The following is a 21,224-nucleotide window of genomic DNA, read 5'->3' as shown; positions in this document are numbered from 1 at the left end:
TTAATAATTCAAGAAATTATAACTATAACATGATAATCTTAAGAAAACTAAAGGAAATAATTGGTGAAATGAAAAAATAAAATAATGAATTAGAAAGTAAAGAATAAATTTGTATAAAATTTCAAAGCTACCGCCATCAAAAATGAAAACAAATGGATACAACTACTGGGGCTAATTTCTCACACCCTAAAGGAACCTTTCACATTCCTAAGGAAAAAAAATTCAAAGCAATCCTATTTAAAATATACTAGTAGACGAAAAACTATGGGGCTGGAGAGATAGCTGGGCAGTCTAAGAGCCTGCCTGGCAAGCACAAAGACCCAGGTTCGATCCCCAATGTCGCATGCCATGCCAGCCCCAGAACCCCAGGCGCACTGTGCCAGCCACGGAAACCAGCCGTGGTGGTACGCATCTGTAATCCCAGCTGTGGAGAAGCTGAGACAGGGAGATCACTGTGAGTCTGAGGTGCATAGGGAGACTCTGTACCAAATAAATAAATAAATAAAATTTTAAAAAGAAAAAAGAAAAAACATGAAAGTTCATAAATTATTCTTACTAAATATAATGTTGATTTTAAAGACTTAAAGTATATCCAAAAAAAAAATTAAAGGTCAATTTTGATACCTCATACTCCATACTTATGAAGTAATAAAAAAAAATCTTGACAATAATACATGCAAACAGGATCCAGTAATATATTTAAAAGGTCAAATATATCAGAGTTAGGTATATTACTATGATGCCATATTTAAAAATCTATATAAATAGGGCAGATTTTTTAAAAATATACAATTATTTTAAGGAATACCTGTCTAAAACTCTGGCAAAATACAAATAAAATCTATTCTCTTACTTTAGTGAAGAACTCTCAAATTAACTATCCTCATCAGTAACATAGCACTTGGAACGTTTTCATTAAAGCTGTGACTATGAAAAGGATCATTTACCTACTCTTTAGCTGTTGTTCATTATTTAATAAGAGTTTTCAAGTCCAAACAAGTGTAATTAATCAAGAAAAGTAAACACATAGTGTAAAAACTGGAAAATGGAAGAACTGAAATCAGTACAATTAGTCAAGTATAAATGCAGGATTTAACAATAATAGAAATGGAAGCTAGGGATGACACTTGGTGGTAGCATGTGTGAGGCACTGGGTGCCCTCCCCCAGAAAAGCAAAAACAGGAAAAAAATATTAAAAACATTATTTAGCCATTTATGAGATAAGCATACAAGAAATTGTCATGGTAAATGCCGTGTTTTGCTTTTGTTTTGTTTTATTAGTGATGCTGGAGATTAAACGCAGGCCTTTGCAACTAAGCTATACTCCCAGCACTTCAAATTTTTTCTTTTATTTTGAGAAGGGGTCTCACAAAGTCACTAAGATGCCCAGGCTAGGTTCAAGCCTGCAGTCTTCCTGCCCCAGCCCCTGAAATGCCGTGAGCACCAGCATTTGCTGTTACTGCTTTATACCAACAAAAACCACTTAGTCATGAATAATATCTCTCAAATATTCCTGACACTGGAAGTATAAAATAACTTGGAATAAATACAGTGGTGCCTCAGTTCACAAACTTAACTCTTTCTACAATTCTGGTCACAAACCGAATTGGACAAGAACCAAATCAAATTGCCCCAGGTCAACATTAAATCTAACTATTGAATTTGAGGAAGAAAGGTTTATTTCAACTCACAGTTTGTAGAGATTTCAGTCCATAAGGCAAGGCAGCATGGCAAGGAAGGCGCAGTCCATTGCAGGGCTGCCAGGAGCAGCGAGCAGTGAGTCTTCAGGACTTTTATATCATCTAGCGACAGGCCCCCCAACGGGGAGGACCGTCCTGTTATCTACATCCAGAACTACACTAGCTCCACTGGATTATTTTAGTTATTGCATGCCCTTAATCCATATTCACACTCCCTAGATCCAGCCACCTCTGAAAAGCCCCGCCTGTGAGCCTATCAGGCTTTGGGGGGACATCTAGATACAAGCCATCATGAGTAACAATAAATTTTCGACCATATTTTGAACATGTTTGACAAAACATTGCTGAAGTTTGTCTTGAAGATTGAAAAAAAGGTCCAGGAAAAAAAGAAAAAAAGGTCCAGGGAAATGGCACGTGATACTAATTTAGGAGTAGACAGCATCAGAACCACAGGCCAGGAACTGGGAGGTGTGGCTCTGTGGTATAGTCCATGCCCAGCACGCACAAAACCTTGGGTTCTATCCCTAACACACACACACACACACACACACACACACACACACACACACACACACAAATACAAAATGGGGGTATATAACAAAATTGACTTATCAGTGGATTTTAGTTATTAATGAAGTATTAAAGTTTATTAAAATGAGTACTTTATCAAAATATGTTTAAATTGTAATAAACAATTAAAGCAAAAACTTTTTTTAAAAAAAACTGTAGGCCAGGTTCTTTTTGAACTTGTGATCCTCCTGCCTCTGCTTCCCAGAGTGCCTGGATTATAGGTGTGCACCACCACACCTGGCTGGAAAGAGCTTTCTTAATATAACACCAGAGATTTTTTTACTGAATGGAGCTAGATTAAGCGGTATAATAAATGATAATGAGGTATGGTAAGCAAAAGCAAACAAGGTTTAAAGGTCCACAACAAACTAGGATAAAGTTTGTAAAAAAAAACAAAAAAACAATAGTTTCCAAATATACTGGACTCAAAAATAGGCAAAGGATAGGAACAGGTAACTGCAAAAGGGATGCCACACATACCCAAGTGTTATTCAATGAGATAAATTAAAAGGTGACAGAGTACAACTTCAGTGCATTGGCCTCAGCACAGTGGAAAGGACCAGCATGGCCAGTGTGGCTCGGTGGCAAGGAGAGGCTCTGCTCGTGCTCTGAGGATGGAACGTACATCAGCATTCTCTTCCAGGGTCCCGTGCCCTGCCTGTACCGAAAGCCACTTCTGACCCACACCCAGCACTAGAAATGTATCTTCCATCAGCACCAGCACATTGTGCAACCCCACAGTCATGTCTACTTGAGATGAACTAGAAACAATGGAAAGGTGCTTGCTAGGGTTGTTAGCTGGCGCACACAAATACTGAAATATCACACAGCCTTTCGAAAGATGGATCATTGTGATTGTATGTATTCACACCATCAAGTGAATAAGTGTTCCCAACAGATTGAAAAAAAGAAGCAGTTTCAACCCAGATATTCTCTCTTAGAAAAGTACATTGTGTCTAAGATTGTGTGAGTGCAGATGCATTTGCACACACGTTCATAGTGTCAAGAACAGTGTTCACCTGCAGGCTAGCAGTGGTTACAATGATGTCATGGAGTTAGAAACGTTAATCTTTTGGGGGGAGGGTACTGGGGATTGCGCTTCCCAGGCAGGCGCTTATGCTGCTGAGCTATCTCCCCAGCCCTTGTAATTTCTATATTTAAGTAATATAGAAAAAAATTAAATATTTTTGTAGGAAATACACATTTTTATTTAAGGAACATTTATATACATGTTCCTATACACACACCCTGCTTTTTACCTCAACAGCTCACAAAGTCCATGTATGGGCCTACATTACACTGCTGTGCTGTCTACACCGGCCCATTTAGCCATATGGGGAACCTCAGTTCATGAACACTTTTGTTTGCAAATGATTTTACTTGCAAACAGAAGCATTTGGGAAAATTTTGTTTTTGTTTGCAGATGCTGCATTGGGTGACAAACACAACAGCAGCCATCTTTCCCACAGGAACAGCAACGTGGCTGTCTTCTCTAGAATTGTGGAACAAATTAAGTTCGTGAACCGAGGTGCCACTGTATATTACCTGTGCCTCTGCCGTGCATCCCCAGGCACCATGAGCTGCTCTCATTCTTGGCTCACAAAGGCCCTGAAGCCATACAGGGAGATCCGGGAGCGGCAGGAGGAGGCTGCCCCTTGGGAGCTCGGTGACGTGTTCAGTTGCCTAGACTGGGACCTTAGGAATGCCTGGGAGGAGAAACGTTCAGGAACCATGCAACTCTTTAAGACAAGGCAGCAGGGCACCTCCCTTTTGGCTCAGAAATTGGGTGGAGGCAAGAATAAGCAAATGGGGACTAACTTACAACTTCTAGCATTTTAAAGACTTGACTCTTGGATTCTGAGGCCTGCCACAGAGTCGACTTCATCTAGTCCTATATTTCTTAAATTTCATCCCTAAAATCTGTGTGTGTGTGTGTGTGTGTGTGTGTGTGTGTGTGTGTGTAACTAAGGATGGTGCAAGTTTGACATGAGTAAATCCGAGCCTTTTGCACTGAGCTATAGGGGCAGCCCTTTTAAATTTTTTTTATTGGGTACAAAGTATCACTACATAGCTCAGACTTGTAGTGATCCTCCTGTCTCAGCCTCCCAGTGCTGGGATCATAGGCATGTACTACCCCACTTTGTTTCAGGGCTGGCATAGCATGTAGTACTGGGGATCAAATGTGAGTCCACCACACCCAGTTTCTCGTTCATGATCACATATTTGCAGTTCAACTATAGACCAACTCTCACAGCTTTTTTGCCAAGGGGAACAGTCATTACAATTGGAGGCTATTATTACTTCCCGTGAAAATTAGGTAACTATTTGAAGAGAATGAAAGCAAAGACCATTTTACATGCCTTGGGCAGAAAGCAGTGAGTTGAGCCTGCTTGCCCTCTCTGGATTTTAATGGGATGTCCACATCTTTGAGAAAGGTTACTCAGGGACACCAGCCCAGACCTGACACTTGCTCATTAACATGAAGGAAGAGTTGCATGCTTGCTGCCCTGATCCTCTGCCTACTGTTAGGAACAGTTCTGACTCAAGCTAGGAGGTGTCCCAGTCCAGCATTGCCTGGGAAGTGCTCTTGGCACCCCTGTTCCTGCCCTCCCAGCTGCACAACTGTTAGACCTGCTGCCTCCTGCAAGACCCAGGACACTGTGCCCATCTGTCTGCCCTGCCCACAGGCCTTCGAGGACATCTACCTGGAGGAGCGCAAAACCATCAAGGTGCTGCTGGAGTATGCTGACAAGATGTTCACTTACGTCTTCGTGCTGGAGATGCTGCTCAAGTGGGTGGCCTATGGCTTCAAGAAGTACTTCACCAACGCCTGGTGCTGGCTAGACTTCCTCATTGTGGATGTGAGTGGGGGGGGGTTGTCCTAGCTGGGGTCGGGCCTCAGGGTCCTGGACTGGAAGGAAAAGGAGAAATAGACTTTCAGATCCTGTAGTTAGGGGGCCTACCCATTAGCTCAGTTGTTTAAGTGCCTGCTTAAGCAAAGCAGTCAGGCTTAGAATTCTGTGGTTTGATCCCCAGATCCTCATGCCTTACCAGACCTGCCCTTAAGGCATCCTCAGCCAGAAAAAAAAAAAAAAAAATCCTTCAGATTCTGTATTTAGAGCAGAAGCACTATGGAGACCACAACCCCTGCTTTTAGGAGAGATAGTATGAAAGCAATTCTGGCCAGGCATGAGCCAGGGAGGATGAGGGGCCATGCTTCTTCTTGTAGCCGGAAGAGGAGGAGGCACATGTATCTGTACTGCAGCCCTCTCCTGAGTTACTGAGAAGTGTTTCAGGCTGGCCAACCCAGCCAGCCAGTGCAGAGGCTCTGTGCTGCTCTGGAGCACTGGAGGGGAGAAGCCTGGGGAAGGGCAGGGCAGGCTCAGGGAGCAGGTATAGTCAGGGAGGACCTGGCCAGTGAGGTCACCTGTGCAGGAGGGAAGTGTGGCCAGCCTGGGCACTACAGTGGCAGGTGACATGGGACGGGCACTGTGAGCATCATGTAGGATGAGTGCAGGCTGCAGCAGGGGTCTGTGCAGGGACAAATGGGAGCTCTCAGACCTGTTCTCACCAGGGGGAGGGCCCAGAGGGTCGCAGTGAAGTGGAGTGTACAGAGGGTTCCAGGGCACACATATCTGAGGGCTCCCACGTGCAGCCCAGAGTATGGGTCAGGATCTGCAGGCTACAAAGGACTTCCCAGAAGGTGTAGTTTCAACATGAGTTCTGCACACCATAAGGGGGCCTTGCTGTGGTCACAGGAGAGCCTCAGTTCCAACATCCTACTTAGAGGCCAAAGGAGGGTCTCAGCCCCTGGTAGATCTGGTTTAGATGCAGGCCTGGGCTGCCAAGCGTGTGTAGGAGGGGGGGGTTGTCTCCTCAGCAGGAGAGGCTACATGGGCTAGCGAGTATGCAAGAGAATCAATCCCAGGTCCTTGGGCCAATGTAACCCCAGTTCTTGGATATAGTATACAGTACAGCAGGGGACTGGGAGACAGGGTTCTAGACTCTCTGGGAAGCCTGGCCTGGCCATTAAGCCTCTCCAGGTGAAGGAAGGACCCTAGGGCTTCCTGCCCAGCTGTTCCGTCAGTTTCTTGGGAAGTTGGGACTGCTGAGGACCACCCTCCAGGCCAGGCCAATAGAGTGTGGGAGCCCCAAGAGGATGCCACCATGAGGAACTCAAGCGGAAGCCAGGTAGGGAAAAAGACACACAGTGCTTCCTATTCAGGGAGCGAGGAGGACAGGCCTATGGAGAAGCCACTGACGTCACCACAAGGAGGGCCTTGCCCACAGATGGCAGAGGAAGTGGATATCTTGGCAGTGGCCATGCCACCTGGGAAAGATCTCAGGCTTCAGTCTAGAAGAGAATGTTCCTAGCATCTGCCTGTGCACTTTTTTTTTTTTTTTTTTCAGTCACTACCATTAAGCATCTGTTATGCGCAAGCACTGTTGGAAGTGCTAGAGATTTCAGAGAACAAGACAGACAAAAACAGCTGCCCACGTGGAGGTGACAGCTAGCAACAAACATAAAGAATAACTTGATTAGACGTCAGTTTAGGTTACAAGGTGACCTTGCATAGGGGAAAAGGAACTGGGGAGGGAGTAGGAGGTGTGGCACAGGTGGGTGGTGTAGGTCACAGCCATGAACATCTGGCCTGAGTAAGCCCAAGAAGTTGGTTTCTGAGCAGATCTGAAGGAAGTTGGGGCTAGCAGAGCGGATGTCCACAGACCACCACAGGTGAGGTTGGAAGAACCGCACAGAGGCCCAGATGCTGGAGCATGGCTGGCACACTTGCAGTGGAAGTGGACCAGACTGGCTGAAGCAGGACTGAAGGCAGGAGACTGGGCTGGCTGCTCTGGGGGGTAGGGCACCAGCTTTTATGTAGAATGAAATCTGGCAGGCTTTGAAGGGCTGCAGACAGAGCAGTGATGAGCACTGGGTTTTGCTCATCGAGGGGCTCTGTCTGGGAGAAGGGAGGGGGCACAGAGGAAGCAGAGTTAGAAGGCTCTGCACTCACTAGGGAGGGCCAAGGGAGCCCACTCAGGACAGAGGCAGCAGGTGTGGTGAGAGATGTTTAGACATCTGATGTAGTTTGAAGGCAGAGCCAACAGGAAATCCTGATGGGTTAGACATTGGGTGTCAAAGACAGAGTGGAGGCAGGGACAACACTGTGGCCCTGGGAGGACAGGGTTGCCATCAACAGATGGGAGACAGGGGCAGGGCGGGCAGGGTGAGCTTCAGAAAGAACAGCCATGCAGAGAATAGCTTGTTGGGATCAGGGCAGAAGGAGGCCCTGTCCTGGGAGGCAGTGCTCAGAGAGATGCCCCTGGCTCTGCCTGCCCCTTGGTGGCCCCCTGGCCCGCAGTACTCCTGAGCCTGGGATAGGAGGCTGTGGGACTCAGGCCCTGTCCACCACTTTCACACCCCAGGTGGCCCAAGTACCAGGGTAGATTCACAGTGCCACAGGGATGTCAGGCAGGAGACCGCTGAGACTGTGATCACTGGTCTGCTATGGAGGAGGCAGTGGGTGGATCTCAGAGAGCTTAGAGGACGAAAGGTCCCAAATGGGAGTTCCCTGGTGAACTCAGTGTTCCTGTGTGTGGACTGGGCATGCTGAGTCCTATGATGGCAGTTAGCAGGCTCCTACAGAGCACATTTGTGATGTGCACAGTGGCTCTCAGGAGACTCTAAGGCCATGATTCTCTGGCTTGAGTGCTGGGAGCCGAGCCTGCTGCTCCTGGGTCTGGAAAGCCCAGTGGGCCTGGCATGATACAGGTTGGATACCTGTATCATGCAGGCTCTTAGCCAGCCAGTCCGAGGTGGCCCCAGAGCCCTGTGGTCTGACCCTATCTTGCATCCCATCTCCACAGGTCTCACTGGTCAGCCTGGTGGCCAACACCCTGGGCTTCGCTGAGATGGGCCCCATCAAGTCACTGCGGACACTGCGTGCCCTCCGTCCCCTGAGAGCCTTGTCACGATTTGAGGGCATGAGGGTAAGAGGAGCTTCGGCCTTCTAGCCAGGCTAGGGCTGGAGTCACACCGAGGAACTCCTGGGCTCTGCTTGCTGGCACAGTGTCCTACTGACTTGAGGACCCAGAATCTCTGGTTTGGGGCCCCTGGAAGGAGGAGGGCTGGGAGAGTCGAGAACAAGGGAGAGAAGACAAGAATTTATTGGACACAAGTTTTTCAGTGACATCCCTTCAGCCAGCACTCTTCTACCTCCACCCTGATTAGCAGTCTCATCTCCCTACATGCCCCGTGTGCCTACTCTGTGTGACTGCATACCCTGGACTCCAGCAGACATGGGCTGCCTCCCCCCATCTGTGCTGGGCAGGGGCTGTGGAAGGAAAAGTGAAGCTAGGCAACAGGGAGCAGGCTTATTCATACCACCAGAGCCAGTGTGCAGAGTGACAGGGTCACCTATTAGTAAATGCCTCTGCACGGTTTTCTGAGTGGACCTCCCTGTGCATTTTTCAGACTACCATATTTTTCACCATCAAGAACATGAGCACATAAGGCAAATTTAGAAGCCCCCAAGAAAAACATTAGCTGTTATATATAGCAAGAAAACAAACACATACATGTTTGTGTGCATGTCTTTCCTTTTTGTTTTTTCTAACAAAACACACAATTCAGGGTCGCTGCAGAAGGCATGTGTGTCTTCTCCCTGAGGTGGCAGGCACTGTTGCTTGCTCACCACTGGTTGAAGGCTTTGAACCTTGCCCACATCCCCAGTACATGGAGAGATAGGTTGCTTATTCCTTGTCGAAATTCATCTACAAGAGACTACACAAGGGCTGGAGTGGAAGATCTCTTTGGAAGCAAAAGCATTTGGTTCCAGAGGCCACAGGAAGATGTGAGGTATGCAAATGCCTCTGACCACTGGCCACTAAGGCAACCAAGGACCACTCCTGAGGTGTCTGACCTAGGCAAGTTTGGTGTCCTTGAGCGCTAGATTTTTCACCCTATTCCAGGATTCCTCCTGCCTGCTGGGGAGTAACACCTCCCTCTCTGGCCTCCAGGCCCTCTGGGCCACACGAGTCCCACACCAGCTCCACCACCATCTGTGGGATAGATGTCCTCAGGGACAGATGGGCCCCCAAGTGAGGCTGGGTACTCCAAACACATCTTCCAGGGAGCCCTCTCCTAGGTGCTGAGGCATTAGTCAAAGAAGCTTGTGGCTATAACTCCATAGGGCCAGACAGGCCCTCACTGGGATGCGAGAGGCTCAGGGGGACTTCGTGCCACCTGCCCTATGGCTCTGGAGCATTACAGAACTGTTGCAGTATCCTCCTACATATTACACAAGGGTGCCCTGGTTATACTTTAGGGGAAAGTGTCCATTGATCTCTAGCAATAACCCTAAAATGAACCAGAAATGTATCCCAGGGAGTATAAGACCAGTGGGACTGATAAGAGGACCAAAGTCTCAGGGATATGTTGCCAAGGCCCTTTCCCATTTGAATCCTAGTATTCGTAACTGACAGAGACCCTATTTTTATAAAATTAAGTCTTGAAGGCCATGGATACAAGCAAAGGAGAACCAACAAGGGAAAGACAAGTGCTCTAGGGTCATATTGGACGTTAGGGCACAAAGAAAGGCGTGTGTGTCCTGCCAGAGCTTCCAGCCACAGAGTTGGCCTCTCCCATTACTGTAGGATCTGCACTCTCCCCTAGCAGCCCCTGTAGCCATGGATTTAGTTCAGTGGGTAGCCTGGATAAGGGTGTATGCTCTGGGCACCCCCAAGAACTGAATCTCCTCTTGGTCCCCTTGAGGTGGTGGTTAACGCCCTGGTGGGCGCCATCCCATCCATCATGAATGTCCTGCTCGTCTGCCTCATCTTCTGGCTCATCTTTAGCATCATGGGCGTGAACCTCTTTGCGGGGAAGTTTGGGAGGTGCATCAACCAGACTGAGGGAGATCTGCCTTTGAACTACACCATCGTGAACAACAAAAGCGAGTGTGAATCCTTCAACATGACTGGCGAGTTGTACTGGACCAAGGTGAAGGTCAACTTTGACAATGTGGGGGCTGGGTACCTGGCCCTCCTGCAGGTGGTAAGTCTCAGAGAGGGACTTCTTCCCCCAGCTCTTTAGCAGCATCTGCCTTCCTCCCAGGTGTGGGCAGGAGGGGGTGGTGGGCCCCAAGGAGGCTAAGGATTTTCCAGGGCCTCAGGAAGTCCCCAGATTTTTCTGAACAGATGCCAGTTATAGAACAGATGCCACATGCTCCAAAGTGCATGGCACAAGGGCCAGGCCAGCACTATGGCAGAACTAGTTTCCCAGCCAGTAGTCAAGTGGACCTCTTCAGGCTATCTGGTAGGTAGTATGATGGCGCCAGTTAAGCACAAAAGACCACGGACTCCGCAGGGACTGGACTATTAGCAAAACTGTGACTCTGGCCACCCTTTGTTATAAAAGGAAGTAATATCTCTTGTGTTTTCTTCCATCTTTGATGTCCAAGATGTGTAGTGTCTAGCCACATGTTGCTTCAAGACTTTCCATTGATTCTGTGAATTTGATAACATCAATGATTATAATACATGCCATAAAATTAACCTACCAGTAGCCTTAACAACAGAAATTCCTGTAGAATTATAAGGCAGAAAGCTGTACCTCTCTTATCTTGCTACCTAATTATAAACCTAGACATCTCTAGCTCCCAAAGTAAAGGGCCACCCAAGAGCATATTACCTGGAAACTTTTTGCATATCCATTCACAGCTCTGCCCATTCCTTAAGTCCCAGAAGTAACAATCCCCCACACCCGACACCCCCTCCAGAGCATCACCCAGAGCCCTGAAGTCTGCCTGCTAGGTACCACTTCTGAAAGATTCCCCACATCCCAGTAGGCCTTGCAGGGGACCAAGCCTGTGCCACACAGACTTTAGGGGGCGCTCTAGGTACAAACTGTGGCACCTGACTGCCTCAGACGCTTAAGCACAGAAAGTTTGTGTAGCTGAGCTTGTGCATTGCAGAGAGGCTCAGGGCCTTGGAGAGGATTAGGTCTTACCAAGCACACAAGTCAGACCCTACAGGGCCACTGGTCTTAGCAATAAGCACATCTCCGCACTTTCTGTATCTTCCCAGCAACTTGGACTGGGATGGCCAGTGTAGCCATGCCAAGCCCTGTCTCCTTCACGCAGCCTGCTCCATGACCGTAGGATCTGAGTGTGCTGTGCTGAAGCTGGGTATGACATTAGCAGAAATTTTGCAAGTTTGTTGTTAAGCACAGCCATCATTTAAAAAAAAAAAAAGGTAAATGTGTAATTAACTAAATGAAGTTAAAGCAGAAGTAGCAAATACTCAAAATACTCAGAACTCAGCATTACTATCATCTGTGCTGTGGAAGTTATCTACAGTTATTTATTGTTCTGTTTGTCCTAGAAATACTGTGACACTGTGCCTCTACACATCTCTTTCCAACTCTGTGTTCAGTAATAGCACACTGGTAACTTGAAATCAGCCATGGAAGGAGTATTTATATCAGAAAAATTGGCTAACATGATAATGAAGGTTTTTCTTCCTTCTGGAAATCCAAGACATACCACTGGCCCTTAAGGCCAAGGCGGGGATGTTTCATGGGCTTTAGGGAACTCTGCAGAGCAAAAGTCCCACAGTTCCCTAATGTGCACAAGGAGGGGGTCCAGCTCAGCACTGAGGTAACCCTTCAGCTGGGCCAGGGAGTCCAAGCCCCACCCCTCTGTCCCTGAGACAGAGTGAGAGACTCTTGTGTTAGAACCTGAAGTGTGTGCAGAGCGGAAGGCAGACCTTCTGGCCCAGCCTCCCTTTAAAGCACATCAAGAAGGTCACCTCTCACACACAACTTTCTCACAGTGTGCTTCCCCTTCGCTCTCAGACCTAAGCTAGACCTTTCTGTGGAGCACTGAGCCATTTGACATGACAGAATGGATGTGTGAAGTCTGCTTGCTTCCCACTAGAGACTCTTTCCTGGCCTTGTCTGTCAAGGCTGGAGCCCCGCATAGCCCAAGCAAGATGCAGAATTCAGTGATTTTTCTTAACCTTCACTTTTCCTTCCAGGCAACATTTAAAGGCTGGATGGACATCATGTACGCAGCTGTGGACTCTAGAGGGGTAGGTCTCCACCCTTGCCTCTGTCACCAGATGGAGTGCCTGAAGCTTTTGGCTACGTGGCTACCAGAGAGTCAATGTCTACATCTGAATGCCCCACCTCCCAAGGCAGGACCTTGTGTGTCCACCTGGGGCTCAGCTCTGCTGGAGTACCCAGGCCTGGCTGTGGGATAGAATTGCATGATTCTCTAAGAAGACTCTAATTCTCAAGTGTGTTTCAGACCAAGCTCACTGTAGTTTACCCGTACCTTACCCTAGGAGAATGAGATGACAGCAACCGAGATGAAAATCAAGGTTCTTCTTCATCCTTGTGCCCCACACAATCACACTGGCAGCTCAGTGACCACTAAGACTGGCCACAATATATCAACCGGTCAGGGGCCCTGGAGCTGAAGTCACTCCCTGACACAGTGCCAGCCCCAAGCCCAGCATGCCTACTGCCCCACTCTTTCCTACCTTCCCCTGGCCTTGCTCTGTATTCACAAACACACATGTACTCATGACACACGCAAGCTTATGGTTTCCTCTGAGTACAGCCTTTCCCACAGAATGACCCTACCTGTCAGGTCCTGAGACCTCAGCCTGTCTGATCTCCCTATCTGATTTCTCCCCTTAGTATGAAGAGCAGCCCCAGTGGGAATACAACCTCTACATGTACATCTACTTTGTCGTTTTCATCATCTTCGGGTCCTTCTTCACCCTGAACCTTTTCATTGGTGTCATCATTGACAACTTCAACCAACAGAAGAAAAAGATACGTAGAGCACCACTCCACATGGGCAGAGCGGGGTGGGCCAGGGCCAGGGCCAGGGCCAGAGGACTGAGGACTGAGGAGCCAGTGTGGCTACAGGGCCCACCCTGCCTTCACTTCTGGTTTAGTCCTCTTACTGTCATATAATAAGGAGAGAGAGGCATCCACAGATGTAACTTGGTAGGCCCATAAGGACTTATACAAAGGGGCTTTGGTGGGAGACACAGTGCCTGCTGAGCTTACTTAGGGAAGCTGGTATGAAGTTGGGTTATTCACCTTGTCCATAGTCAGAGGTCATGGGTGGGGCTATGCAGAGGCCCACAGCCTTCTCAGACCTCCATCATGGGAGACATGACTATCTTCAGGCAAACTAAGTAGACAGAGAGAACCTCAGGGCTGCCTGAGCTGGGCAAAGGGAAGAGGTTGGGGTGAGCACTGGATTTTCAGGTCACAAAGCCAGGGAAATGTTAAAGTGAATGAGGATAGGAACTCTGGAAGAGCAGGTCTGGTGCAGGATAGGGACATCCTTTTTCCACCAGGAGAAGAAGTGAGGAGGTGACCTGGTTGACCCTGGTCCCCTCATCAAGGAGGCAGGACCCTATACCCTCAGTGCTAAGGTTCTGAGAACCCCAAAATGAGGCTGGTGCTTGTCTCTCTGCACTTAGGGGGCCAGGACATCTTCATGACAGAGGAGCAGAAGAAGTACTACAATGCCATGAAGAAGCTGGGCTCTAAGAAGCCCCAGAAGCCCATCCCACGGCCCCTGGTGAGCTGGGCTTCCTGGTAGAGTGAGGAGTGTCTTTGCGTTGGGAGTCCCAACCACACAGCCAGCCACTAGACTTTTCACAATCTATCATGCCAGCTTGAGGTGCTCTTGGATGTCTGACCCACACAGAGGTCCTACAGTCGGGAACAAGGTGGTAGCATCTGGGGACTCTACTGACCCTTTTCCCTGGAGAGTGCGGGCAGAGTTCCCTGCCTTCACCCTGCTCAGAGCCTCATTCTAGAACCTCTGCCTTATAGGAGCTGTGTTCAAACATCTCTCGGGGAGCAGAGCCGGGTGGAGGCTGCTGGCTTCTCTGCCAGGCTGTGTTCCTTGGCCCAATCGATCCACTCCCCAACAAAATGGGGAGCAGAAAAAAAAAGTGATTAAGTGATGTAACCTGATTAAGCCTAACAAGCGGCACACCCAATTTTTTTCAAAGCCAGCTCATCACTTTTAGTTGACTGTTTCTTGCTCACTCACTGTGGTCTGTGCCAGATTAGTTTTGTGTGTGTGCTTCCTTACAGCCTTGTCTTCCCCCCAAATAATCTAGGATGATTTATAATCAAACACACGTACAGTAGGATGAATAATTTCTATTCTATAAACAAAGCCAGAATAAATTAAATCAATACCATATAAAGTAGAGAAAATATATTCATCTGAGGGCTGATACAATGACTAGGATTGAAGTTTCATTTTGACTTAGCCTTCTGCCTGTGGGAACAAAGAAAAGCACCATGAACGTGTGCTGAGGGAACTCAACTCAGGATGGGAGAAATCTCCCCCTGAAGATCCATCAGGGACAGCCTCATGGAGGACAGAACCGCTGAGCCTGGGATGTCAGGCAGGAAGCCAGTTGTTTTGGCCGCCATGACACCCTCCTCTGCACTCGCCGTGGCAGTGTGACAGGGGCTGCACCTTCACCGAGAGTCGAGTACAAGGAGCAGGCAGAAGCCCCAGGGGGTCCACTGGGCTGTCTGAGGCCACTGTTGAACTCATCTTGCCCTTTCTTTCAGAACAAGTACCAGGGCTTCATATTTGACATCGTGACCAAACAGGCCTTCGACGTCAGCATCATGTTTCTCATTTGCTTGAACATGGTGACCATGATGGTGGAGACTGATGACCAAAGCCCTGAGAAAGTAAACATCTTGGCCAAGATCAACCTGCTTTTTGTGGCTATCTTCACAGGCGAGTGCATCGTCAAGATGACTGCCCTGCGCCACTATTACTTCACCAACAGCTGGAACATCTTTGACTTCGTGGTTGTCATCCTCTCCATTGTGGGTGGGTATGCAAAGCAGATGAGGAGCCTTCCCAAGCCAGTGCTGTCCTCTAGCTCTGGGCCTCTACTTATTGTGAAGTATAGCACTAGGCTCCTTTATCCTTTCTCTGCATTCCTCATCCCTAGGCACACACACACACACACACACACACACACACACACACACACACACCCCTCCCAAGAGAACTTGTCTAGGAGATCCCATGCAGGCCAAAGGAGTTGACCTAGCAGAGGACCCAGCACCCTGTCCCGTCCCCACCTTCTAGAGGACCTGAAGCACAACTCTGGCTGCTCAGAAAGCTTCCAGTGTGCCTGGGAAAGGGAATGAGAGAGGTGGAGACTCTCTGGCCCTCCAAAGGAAAGCTCCAGGTTGAAAAATCAAGTCACTGGGTAAGTTTCCAGGGATAGAAGGTCAGTGGCCTGCTAGGTCAGCAGTCATCCCTTCAAGTGGAACTTTTTCTCAACCCGAAGAGAATTCTACTCACTCAGTAGTCATTCTCTATGTTCTCTCTCCCTCAGCTTCTGGCAGCCAATAATCTAAAATTTTGAGGGACTACCAAACTGTTTTCCAGAGTGGTTGCATCATTTTCCATGCTTATCATTAATCTATAAGAATTCCCTTTCCACCAACACATGTTGTTCTCTCTCTCTCTCTCTCTCTCTCTCTCTCTCTCTCTCTCTCTCTCTCTTTCTCTCTACTATAGCCATCCTAGTGGGTATGAAGTGATTTCTCGTGAAGTTTTGGGTTATACTTTCCTGGTGATTAATGATGCTGGACATCTCTTCATGTGCTTATTGTCCATTTTTATATATTCCTTGGAGAAATTTTTGTTCAAGTCTTTTGCTTCACTTTTCAAACTGAATTAATTAATTTTTTATTATTAAGTAGTGAGAATTCTTTCCATATTCTAAGTACTAATCCCTTATGAAATGTACGACTTGCAAATATTTTCTCCCTATCTGTGAGGTTTGGTAGTGTTCATTGACACACAAGAATGTTTAATTTTAATGAAAATTAATTTATTTAATAGATTTTTTTCTTTTGTCACATTGTGCTCAGAGCCCAAACTCTTTATCTTACTCTCAGGAGTACCTCTACCTTTTGAGTGACTGACTTCTGTCTTCCCACCTCTGATGCAGAGGCTGAGGCAGCAAGGCTGCCACTCCTGTAATGGGCAGCTAGTTAGAAGCAAGACGGAAGGTCAGGAATGCCCTAAGGTCTCAGGTGGAGGGGGTGGTGGCAGTGCCTCACAGAGCTGGAGAGACCCTTTAGACAATGCAGGACACTGGCAGCAGGAGTGAGCCATGTGTCACAGGAGGCTTTAATACAGATGCAACATATGTGAAACACCAGAAGCCATGGTTAAGAGGCCAGCCTGGAGCCAGTGTGTCTGGGTTCAAATCCCTGCTTCTCACTCCAGTGGCAACTTGAGTAATTTATTTCACCTCTCAGTTTTCCTCTTCTGGAAAATGAGGGTGATGCTATCAGCTCACTTTTCCAGGGTGATGGGAAGGTCAGACTAGAATGATGACCATAACATGCTTGGCTCAGTGCCCTACTGACACATGTTAGCCAGCAAGTGACTACTATATTCAGTTCTGGAAATGTCACTTGGACCAATATAAGGCTAGTTTACTTCACACATTCTCCTATAATTTATGCCCAAGTCCCCCAAAACTCCAAATCCAGGTAGTCACTAGAGACCCTTCACTGAGGAGGCCCTGGAAGGAAACAGAGTTGAAAGGTGACAGGAATTATCATAGAAAGGTGGAGAGAAGCCACTGAGGCATGGTGTGGTGTTGGGAGCATGGGCTTAGGGGAAGTGTTTCTTGCCTCTCCCTTACATACATGAATTGTCCAGGCTTGTTAAAAAGAAATGGGCTGGGGTTAGAGCTTAGATTTTGCATTTCTATTAGGCACCCAGAGCCCATGATCTCTGGCCTTCAGACTGCATTCTGAGCAATAAGATGCTACGTGAGTCCCCCTCTAGCCTCAGACTCCATGGTGTAGAAGGTGGAAACAACTCTTATGCAAGTGTACCCAGAGCTTTGCTAGGGATGCAGGGAGGCGGGGGAGGCAGAGTCCAGCATGCTTGTTGGACCTGGTCCTCCTGGAAAAGCCTTTTCCCCTGGATCCTCATTGAGCAGAGAGGTGCTGGCCTGGGAGGAGGACAGGGTTCTGTCAGTGGCCAAAGCCCTGCTGCTCCCCACAGGCACTGTGCTCTCTGACATCATCCAGAAGTACTTCTTCTCCCCGACGCTCTTCCGAGTCATCCGCCTGGCCCGAATTGGCCGCATCCTCAGATTGATCCGTGGGGCCAAGGGAATCCGCACGCTGCTCTTTGCCCTCATGATGTCCCTGCCTGCCCTCTTCAATATTGGGTTGCTGCTCTTCCTCGTCATGTTCATCTACTCCATCTTTGGCATGGCCAACTTTGCTTATGTCAAGTGGGAGGCTGGCATTGATGACATGTTCAACTTCCAGACCTTTGCCAACAGCATGCTGTGCCTCTTCCAGATCACCACCTCAGCCGGCTGGGATGGCCTCCTCAGCCCCATCCTCAATACAGGACCCCCCTACTGTGACCCCAATCTGCCCAACAGCAATGGCTCCCGGGGCAACTGTGGGAGCCCAGCTGTGGGCATCCTCTTCTTCACCACCTACATCATCATCTCCTTCCTCATCGTGGTCAACATGTACATCGCCATCATCCTGGAGAACTTCAGTGTGGCCACAGAGGAGAGCACTGAGCCCCTGAGTGAAGATGACTTTGACATGTTCTATGAGATCTGGGAGAAGTTCGACCCAGAGGCCACCCAGTTCATCGAGTACTCAGCCCTATCCGACTTTGCAGATGCCCTATCTGAGCCTCTCCGTATCGCCAAGCCCAACCAGATCAGCCTCATCAACATGGACCTGCCCATGGTGAGTGGAGACCGCATCCACTGCATGGACATCCTCTTTGCCTTCACCAAGAGGGTCCTGGGGGAGTCTGGGGAGATGGATGCCCTAAAAATCCAGATGGAGGAGAAGTTCATGGCAGCCAACCCATCAAAGATCTCCTATGAGCCCATCACCACCACGCTGCGGCGCAAGCATGAAGAAGTGTCAGCCACAGTCATCCAGCGGGCCTTCCGGAGGCACCTGCTGCAGCGTTCTGTGAAACATGCCTCCTTCCTCTTCCGGCAGCAGGTGGGCAGCAGCGGCCTCTCGGAAGAGGATGCCCCTGAGCGAGAGGGCCTCATCGCCTACATGATGAACGAGAACTACTTCTCCCAGCACAACGGGCCGCCCTCCAGCTCCTCCATTTCCTCCACATCCTTCCCACCCTCCTACGACAGTGTCACCAGGGCCACTAGTGATAACCTCCAGGTGCGGGTGTCTGACTACAGCCACAGTGAGGATCTTGCAGACTTTCCCCCATCCTCAGACAGAGACCGAGAGTCAATAGTATGAGCCCAGCCCCACCGGCCAGGACACATGCTCTTGTACCTTGGCAAATCTGAATGCAGTCAAAACCAGCATGCAGGGGCCTTCCTGGCCTTCGGCTTCAGGGGTAAGAGATGGGCTCAGCCTGCGGCTCCACATGGTGGAGCTCTGTGGTGTTGCCATCAGCCGGAAGCAGCAAAGGAGCCCACTGTTCTGGAGGCTGTCCCTGGAGCTCTGTGCAAACCAGGGGCCTGGCCTGGCCAGGCAGCACCCTGGGCTCTGCAAAGCATCATCATCACAGCTGTTGAGGTGAAACATAAAATAGACTATGCGTGTTGTGAACAGGCTTTCGTAAATTTATTATATTTGATATTTTTTTTACTCGAGCAAAGGACTAATGTTTTTTCCATAGATGTTGGCAGCCATTCAAGCTGCGTCTTCTTAATCCCAAACAGGAGTGTCTAAGAAACTGCCAGATTCTGTCTGCAAAGCAAAACCGGGATGCAGTATGGCTCCCGGGGGCCTTCCCCACCGAGGAGGGGCAGGTCCTCTGCTGCTTGGGCTGAGTAGCCAGGGGATGAGGCACATTCACAAGTGTGTACACACACTCCTCCCACACGAGGCCAGACCCAGGCCCCAGAGGGCCCGGGCTCCCCCTGTTCCCGCCTCCTTGGGTTCTGTCAGCGGGGCTCATTTTTGGCTTTCCATTCTCCCCAGGGACCTGTTTTTCCCCTATGTTTTTATGCAGGCCATACTGGTCAGTCTTATGAAAATAGAAAGCTTCCAGAAGACTGGCCTGGGCCCCAGCGCTGGTCTTGGACATGGATGCTGCCCTTCCATCCCTCCTATAAGAGTATTAAGACTATACCTGGTGAGAATGAGGGCACAAGCCCCACTCACAGTTGGGCTTGCAGCTGTCCTTACTCACAGAACCTGACAGGTCTTGCCTGCCAGCACAGGAATGAGAAGGCTGAGCCCTGAGGTCTGGGCTCAGTCTATCCCTGCATGTCTGTGGTGGCCTGCAGGACTGTATGAAGAAAGGAAGCTGCTGCTCTCTGCTAGCCCCTCCCCAGAACTGTGCACTCTGGCCATGTGCAGAGGGAACCCTGCCTAGGTCCCAGCCTTTCTCCTGATGGACATCCTCTTTGCCTTCACCAAGGCAGTGTGATGAATAGGGAGGAAACAGCTTCCAGGATGGCCGGGCTGGTTCTTGTCTTTGGGAGGGGACAAAACTTTGACCTCCTCTGGAAAAGGAGGCCAGAGTCTGGTGCACCATGTGCAGGACTTCCTTGGGACAGGGTTTGGGATGCCTCATAGGTCTCGCAAGAAGGCTTTTTCAGGGAAAAAACCTTACTAGTTCAATTACCCCCAGGACCTCTATAGCTGCTGACAATCCTATTTAGCATATGCAAATCTTTTAAAGTAAAACACTGTCGCTGCTGCGAGGTGACAGGGTCGCTGGTGGAGCCTGAGCACACAGGAGCCCTGCTGTCCAGTCAGCTCCTCAGCAGAGCTGACCTCTGTGGGGTGTCCACCTCACAAGCCAGCTCAGTCTCACCTGCCTGCGCTAGGCTGGCTGCTCCTCACCTACCTCGCTGCACTGTCAGAGGGCTGGACATTCATGATGCTCATGGCTGTGCTGAAGGAGGGCATTGCCAGCAAATAAAGTATTATGTTTCCTCTTGTCACCCCGGTCCCCTAGGGGGCAACCCCACCCCCACCCGCCCCACTCCTACAGACTCCTCCCACGTTCCCTTCAAGTCCAGCGTGGGACTTGGTTTTAACTGTCCTGGTGACACTTTTCCGAATGGAAATCTTATTTTTGTAGACCTGTGCTTGGCTTTCAAGGCTTGGAGAGGTGTGTCCTCAATACCCCTGCACAGCAGGACCACAGCCAGGCCACCTGCCCACTGCTGGAAGGAGACTGGTTTGTGTGTGGACAGCCTGGGAGCCTCACACCTGTTCCAGGGCCGGCTGCAGGTGGCAGCCGAGGGCAGGGACAAGCTGGCTGAGCAGGTCAGTGTGGCACTCTTTTTTTCTCCAGAACTGCACGGTGACCAGCAGGAGGGGGAAAAGGAGGAGGAGGGGGAAGTGACATGCCTCAAGTGCCAGATGCTGTTGAACTAACTGAGCACTTCTCACCAAACTTCATGTATAAATAAAATACATATTTTTAAAACAAACCAATAAATGACTTATATGACCTGGTCTGGGCTCTATTCTTTTTTTTTTTTTTTCATTAAAATGATTTTTTAAATTTATTTTTTAAAATTTTTTAAATTGATGTTATTGAGAAAGAAATAGCAATGAGACAGTTTCAAAACAGGTTAGTAGGAGTTACAATAATTAATACATTGCATATAGTAGTTATTCATAGTAAAAGATGCAGATATAATATCTTGTCTAAAAACTATTAGTACAAATCTTCTCATTGAACTAAGAGAAAGTAGCTGTATATCCTATTTTGTACATACAGATATATATATTTTTCACTACAAATTGTCCTTCATTTATATCCCCCTTTTTTGTTTAGTTTTGTCAGAGATGGGTATTCCATTGCATTCAAATATTGTAGGTGCATGAATTCAGCAAAATAATCCAATATAGTCCAGTAATCCATAATAGTAATGGGT

The 21,224-nt window shown here is 48.5% G+C and overlaps 1 protein-coding gene across 9 annotated transcripts in view; it reads left to right on the top strand.

Annotated features, from left to right (window-relative positions):
- The window catches only part of Scn5a (sodium voltage-gated channel alpha subunit 5), a 94,143-nt gene extending 73,374 nt beyond the window's left edge, over positions 1–20,769 (top strand). For 8 of the 9 annotated variants that reach the window (XM_004642154.2, XM_023702228.1, XM_023702227.1 and 5 more), the window contains 8 exons: positions 4,958–5,131; positions 8,139–8,261; positions 10,045–10,326; positions 12,309–12,362; positions 12,976–13,113; positions 13,772–13,876; positions 14,893–15,163; positions 17,375–20,769. In XM_004642154.2, the coding sequence (XP_004642211.1) occupies positions 4,958–5,131; positions 8,139–8,261; positions 10,045–10,326; positions 12,309–12,362; positions 12,976–13,113; positions 13,772–13,876; positions 14,893–15,163; positions 17,375–18,618 (2,391 nt within the window). In that variant the 3' untranslated portion in view covers positions 18,619–20,769. The remainder of the gene's footprint in view (positions 1–4,957; positions 5,132–8,138; positions 8,262–10,044; positions 10,327–12,308; positions 12,363–12,975; positions 13,114–13,771; positions 13,877–14,892; positions 15,164–17,374) is intronic. The other variant, XM_023702230.1, reaches the window with a different exon arrangement.
- The last annotated feature ends 455 nt before the right edge of the window (positions 20,770–21,224 follow it).

This window comes from Octodon degus, unplaced genomic scaffold, assembly GCF_000260255.1.
Source record: "Octodon degus isolate 3935 unplaced genomic scaffold, OctDeg1.0 scaffold00147, whole genome shotgun sequence".
Classification (NCBI taxonomy): domain Eukaryota; kingdom Metazoa; phylum Chordata; class Mammalia; order Rodentia; family Octodontidae; genus Octodon; species Octodon degus.
This window is presented reverse-complemented; position numbering and strand designations above follow the sequence as displayed.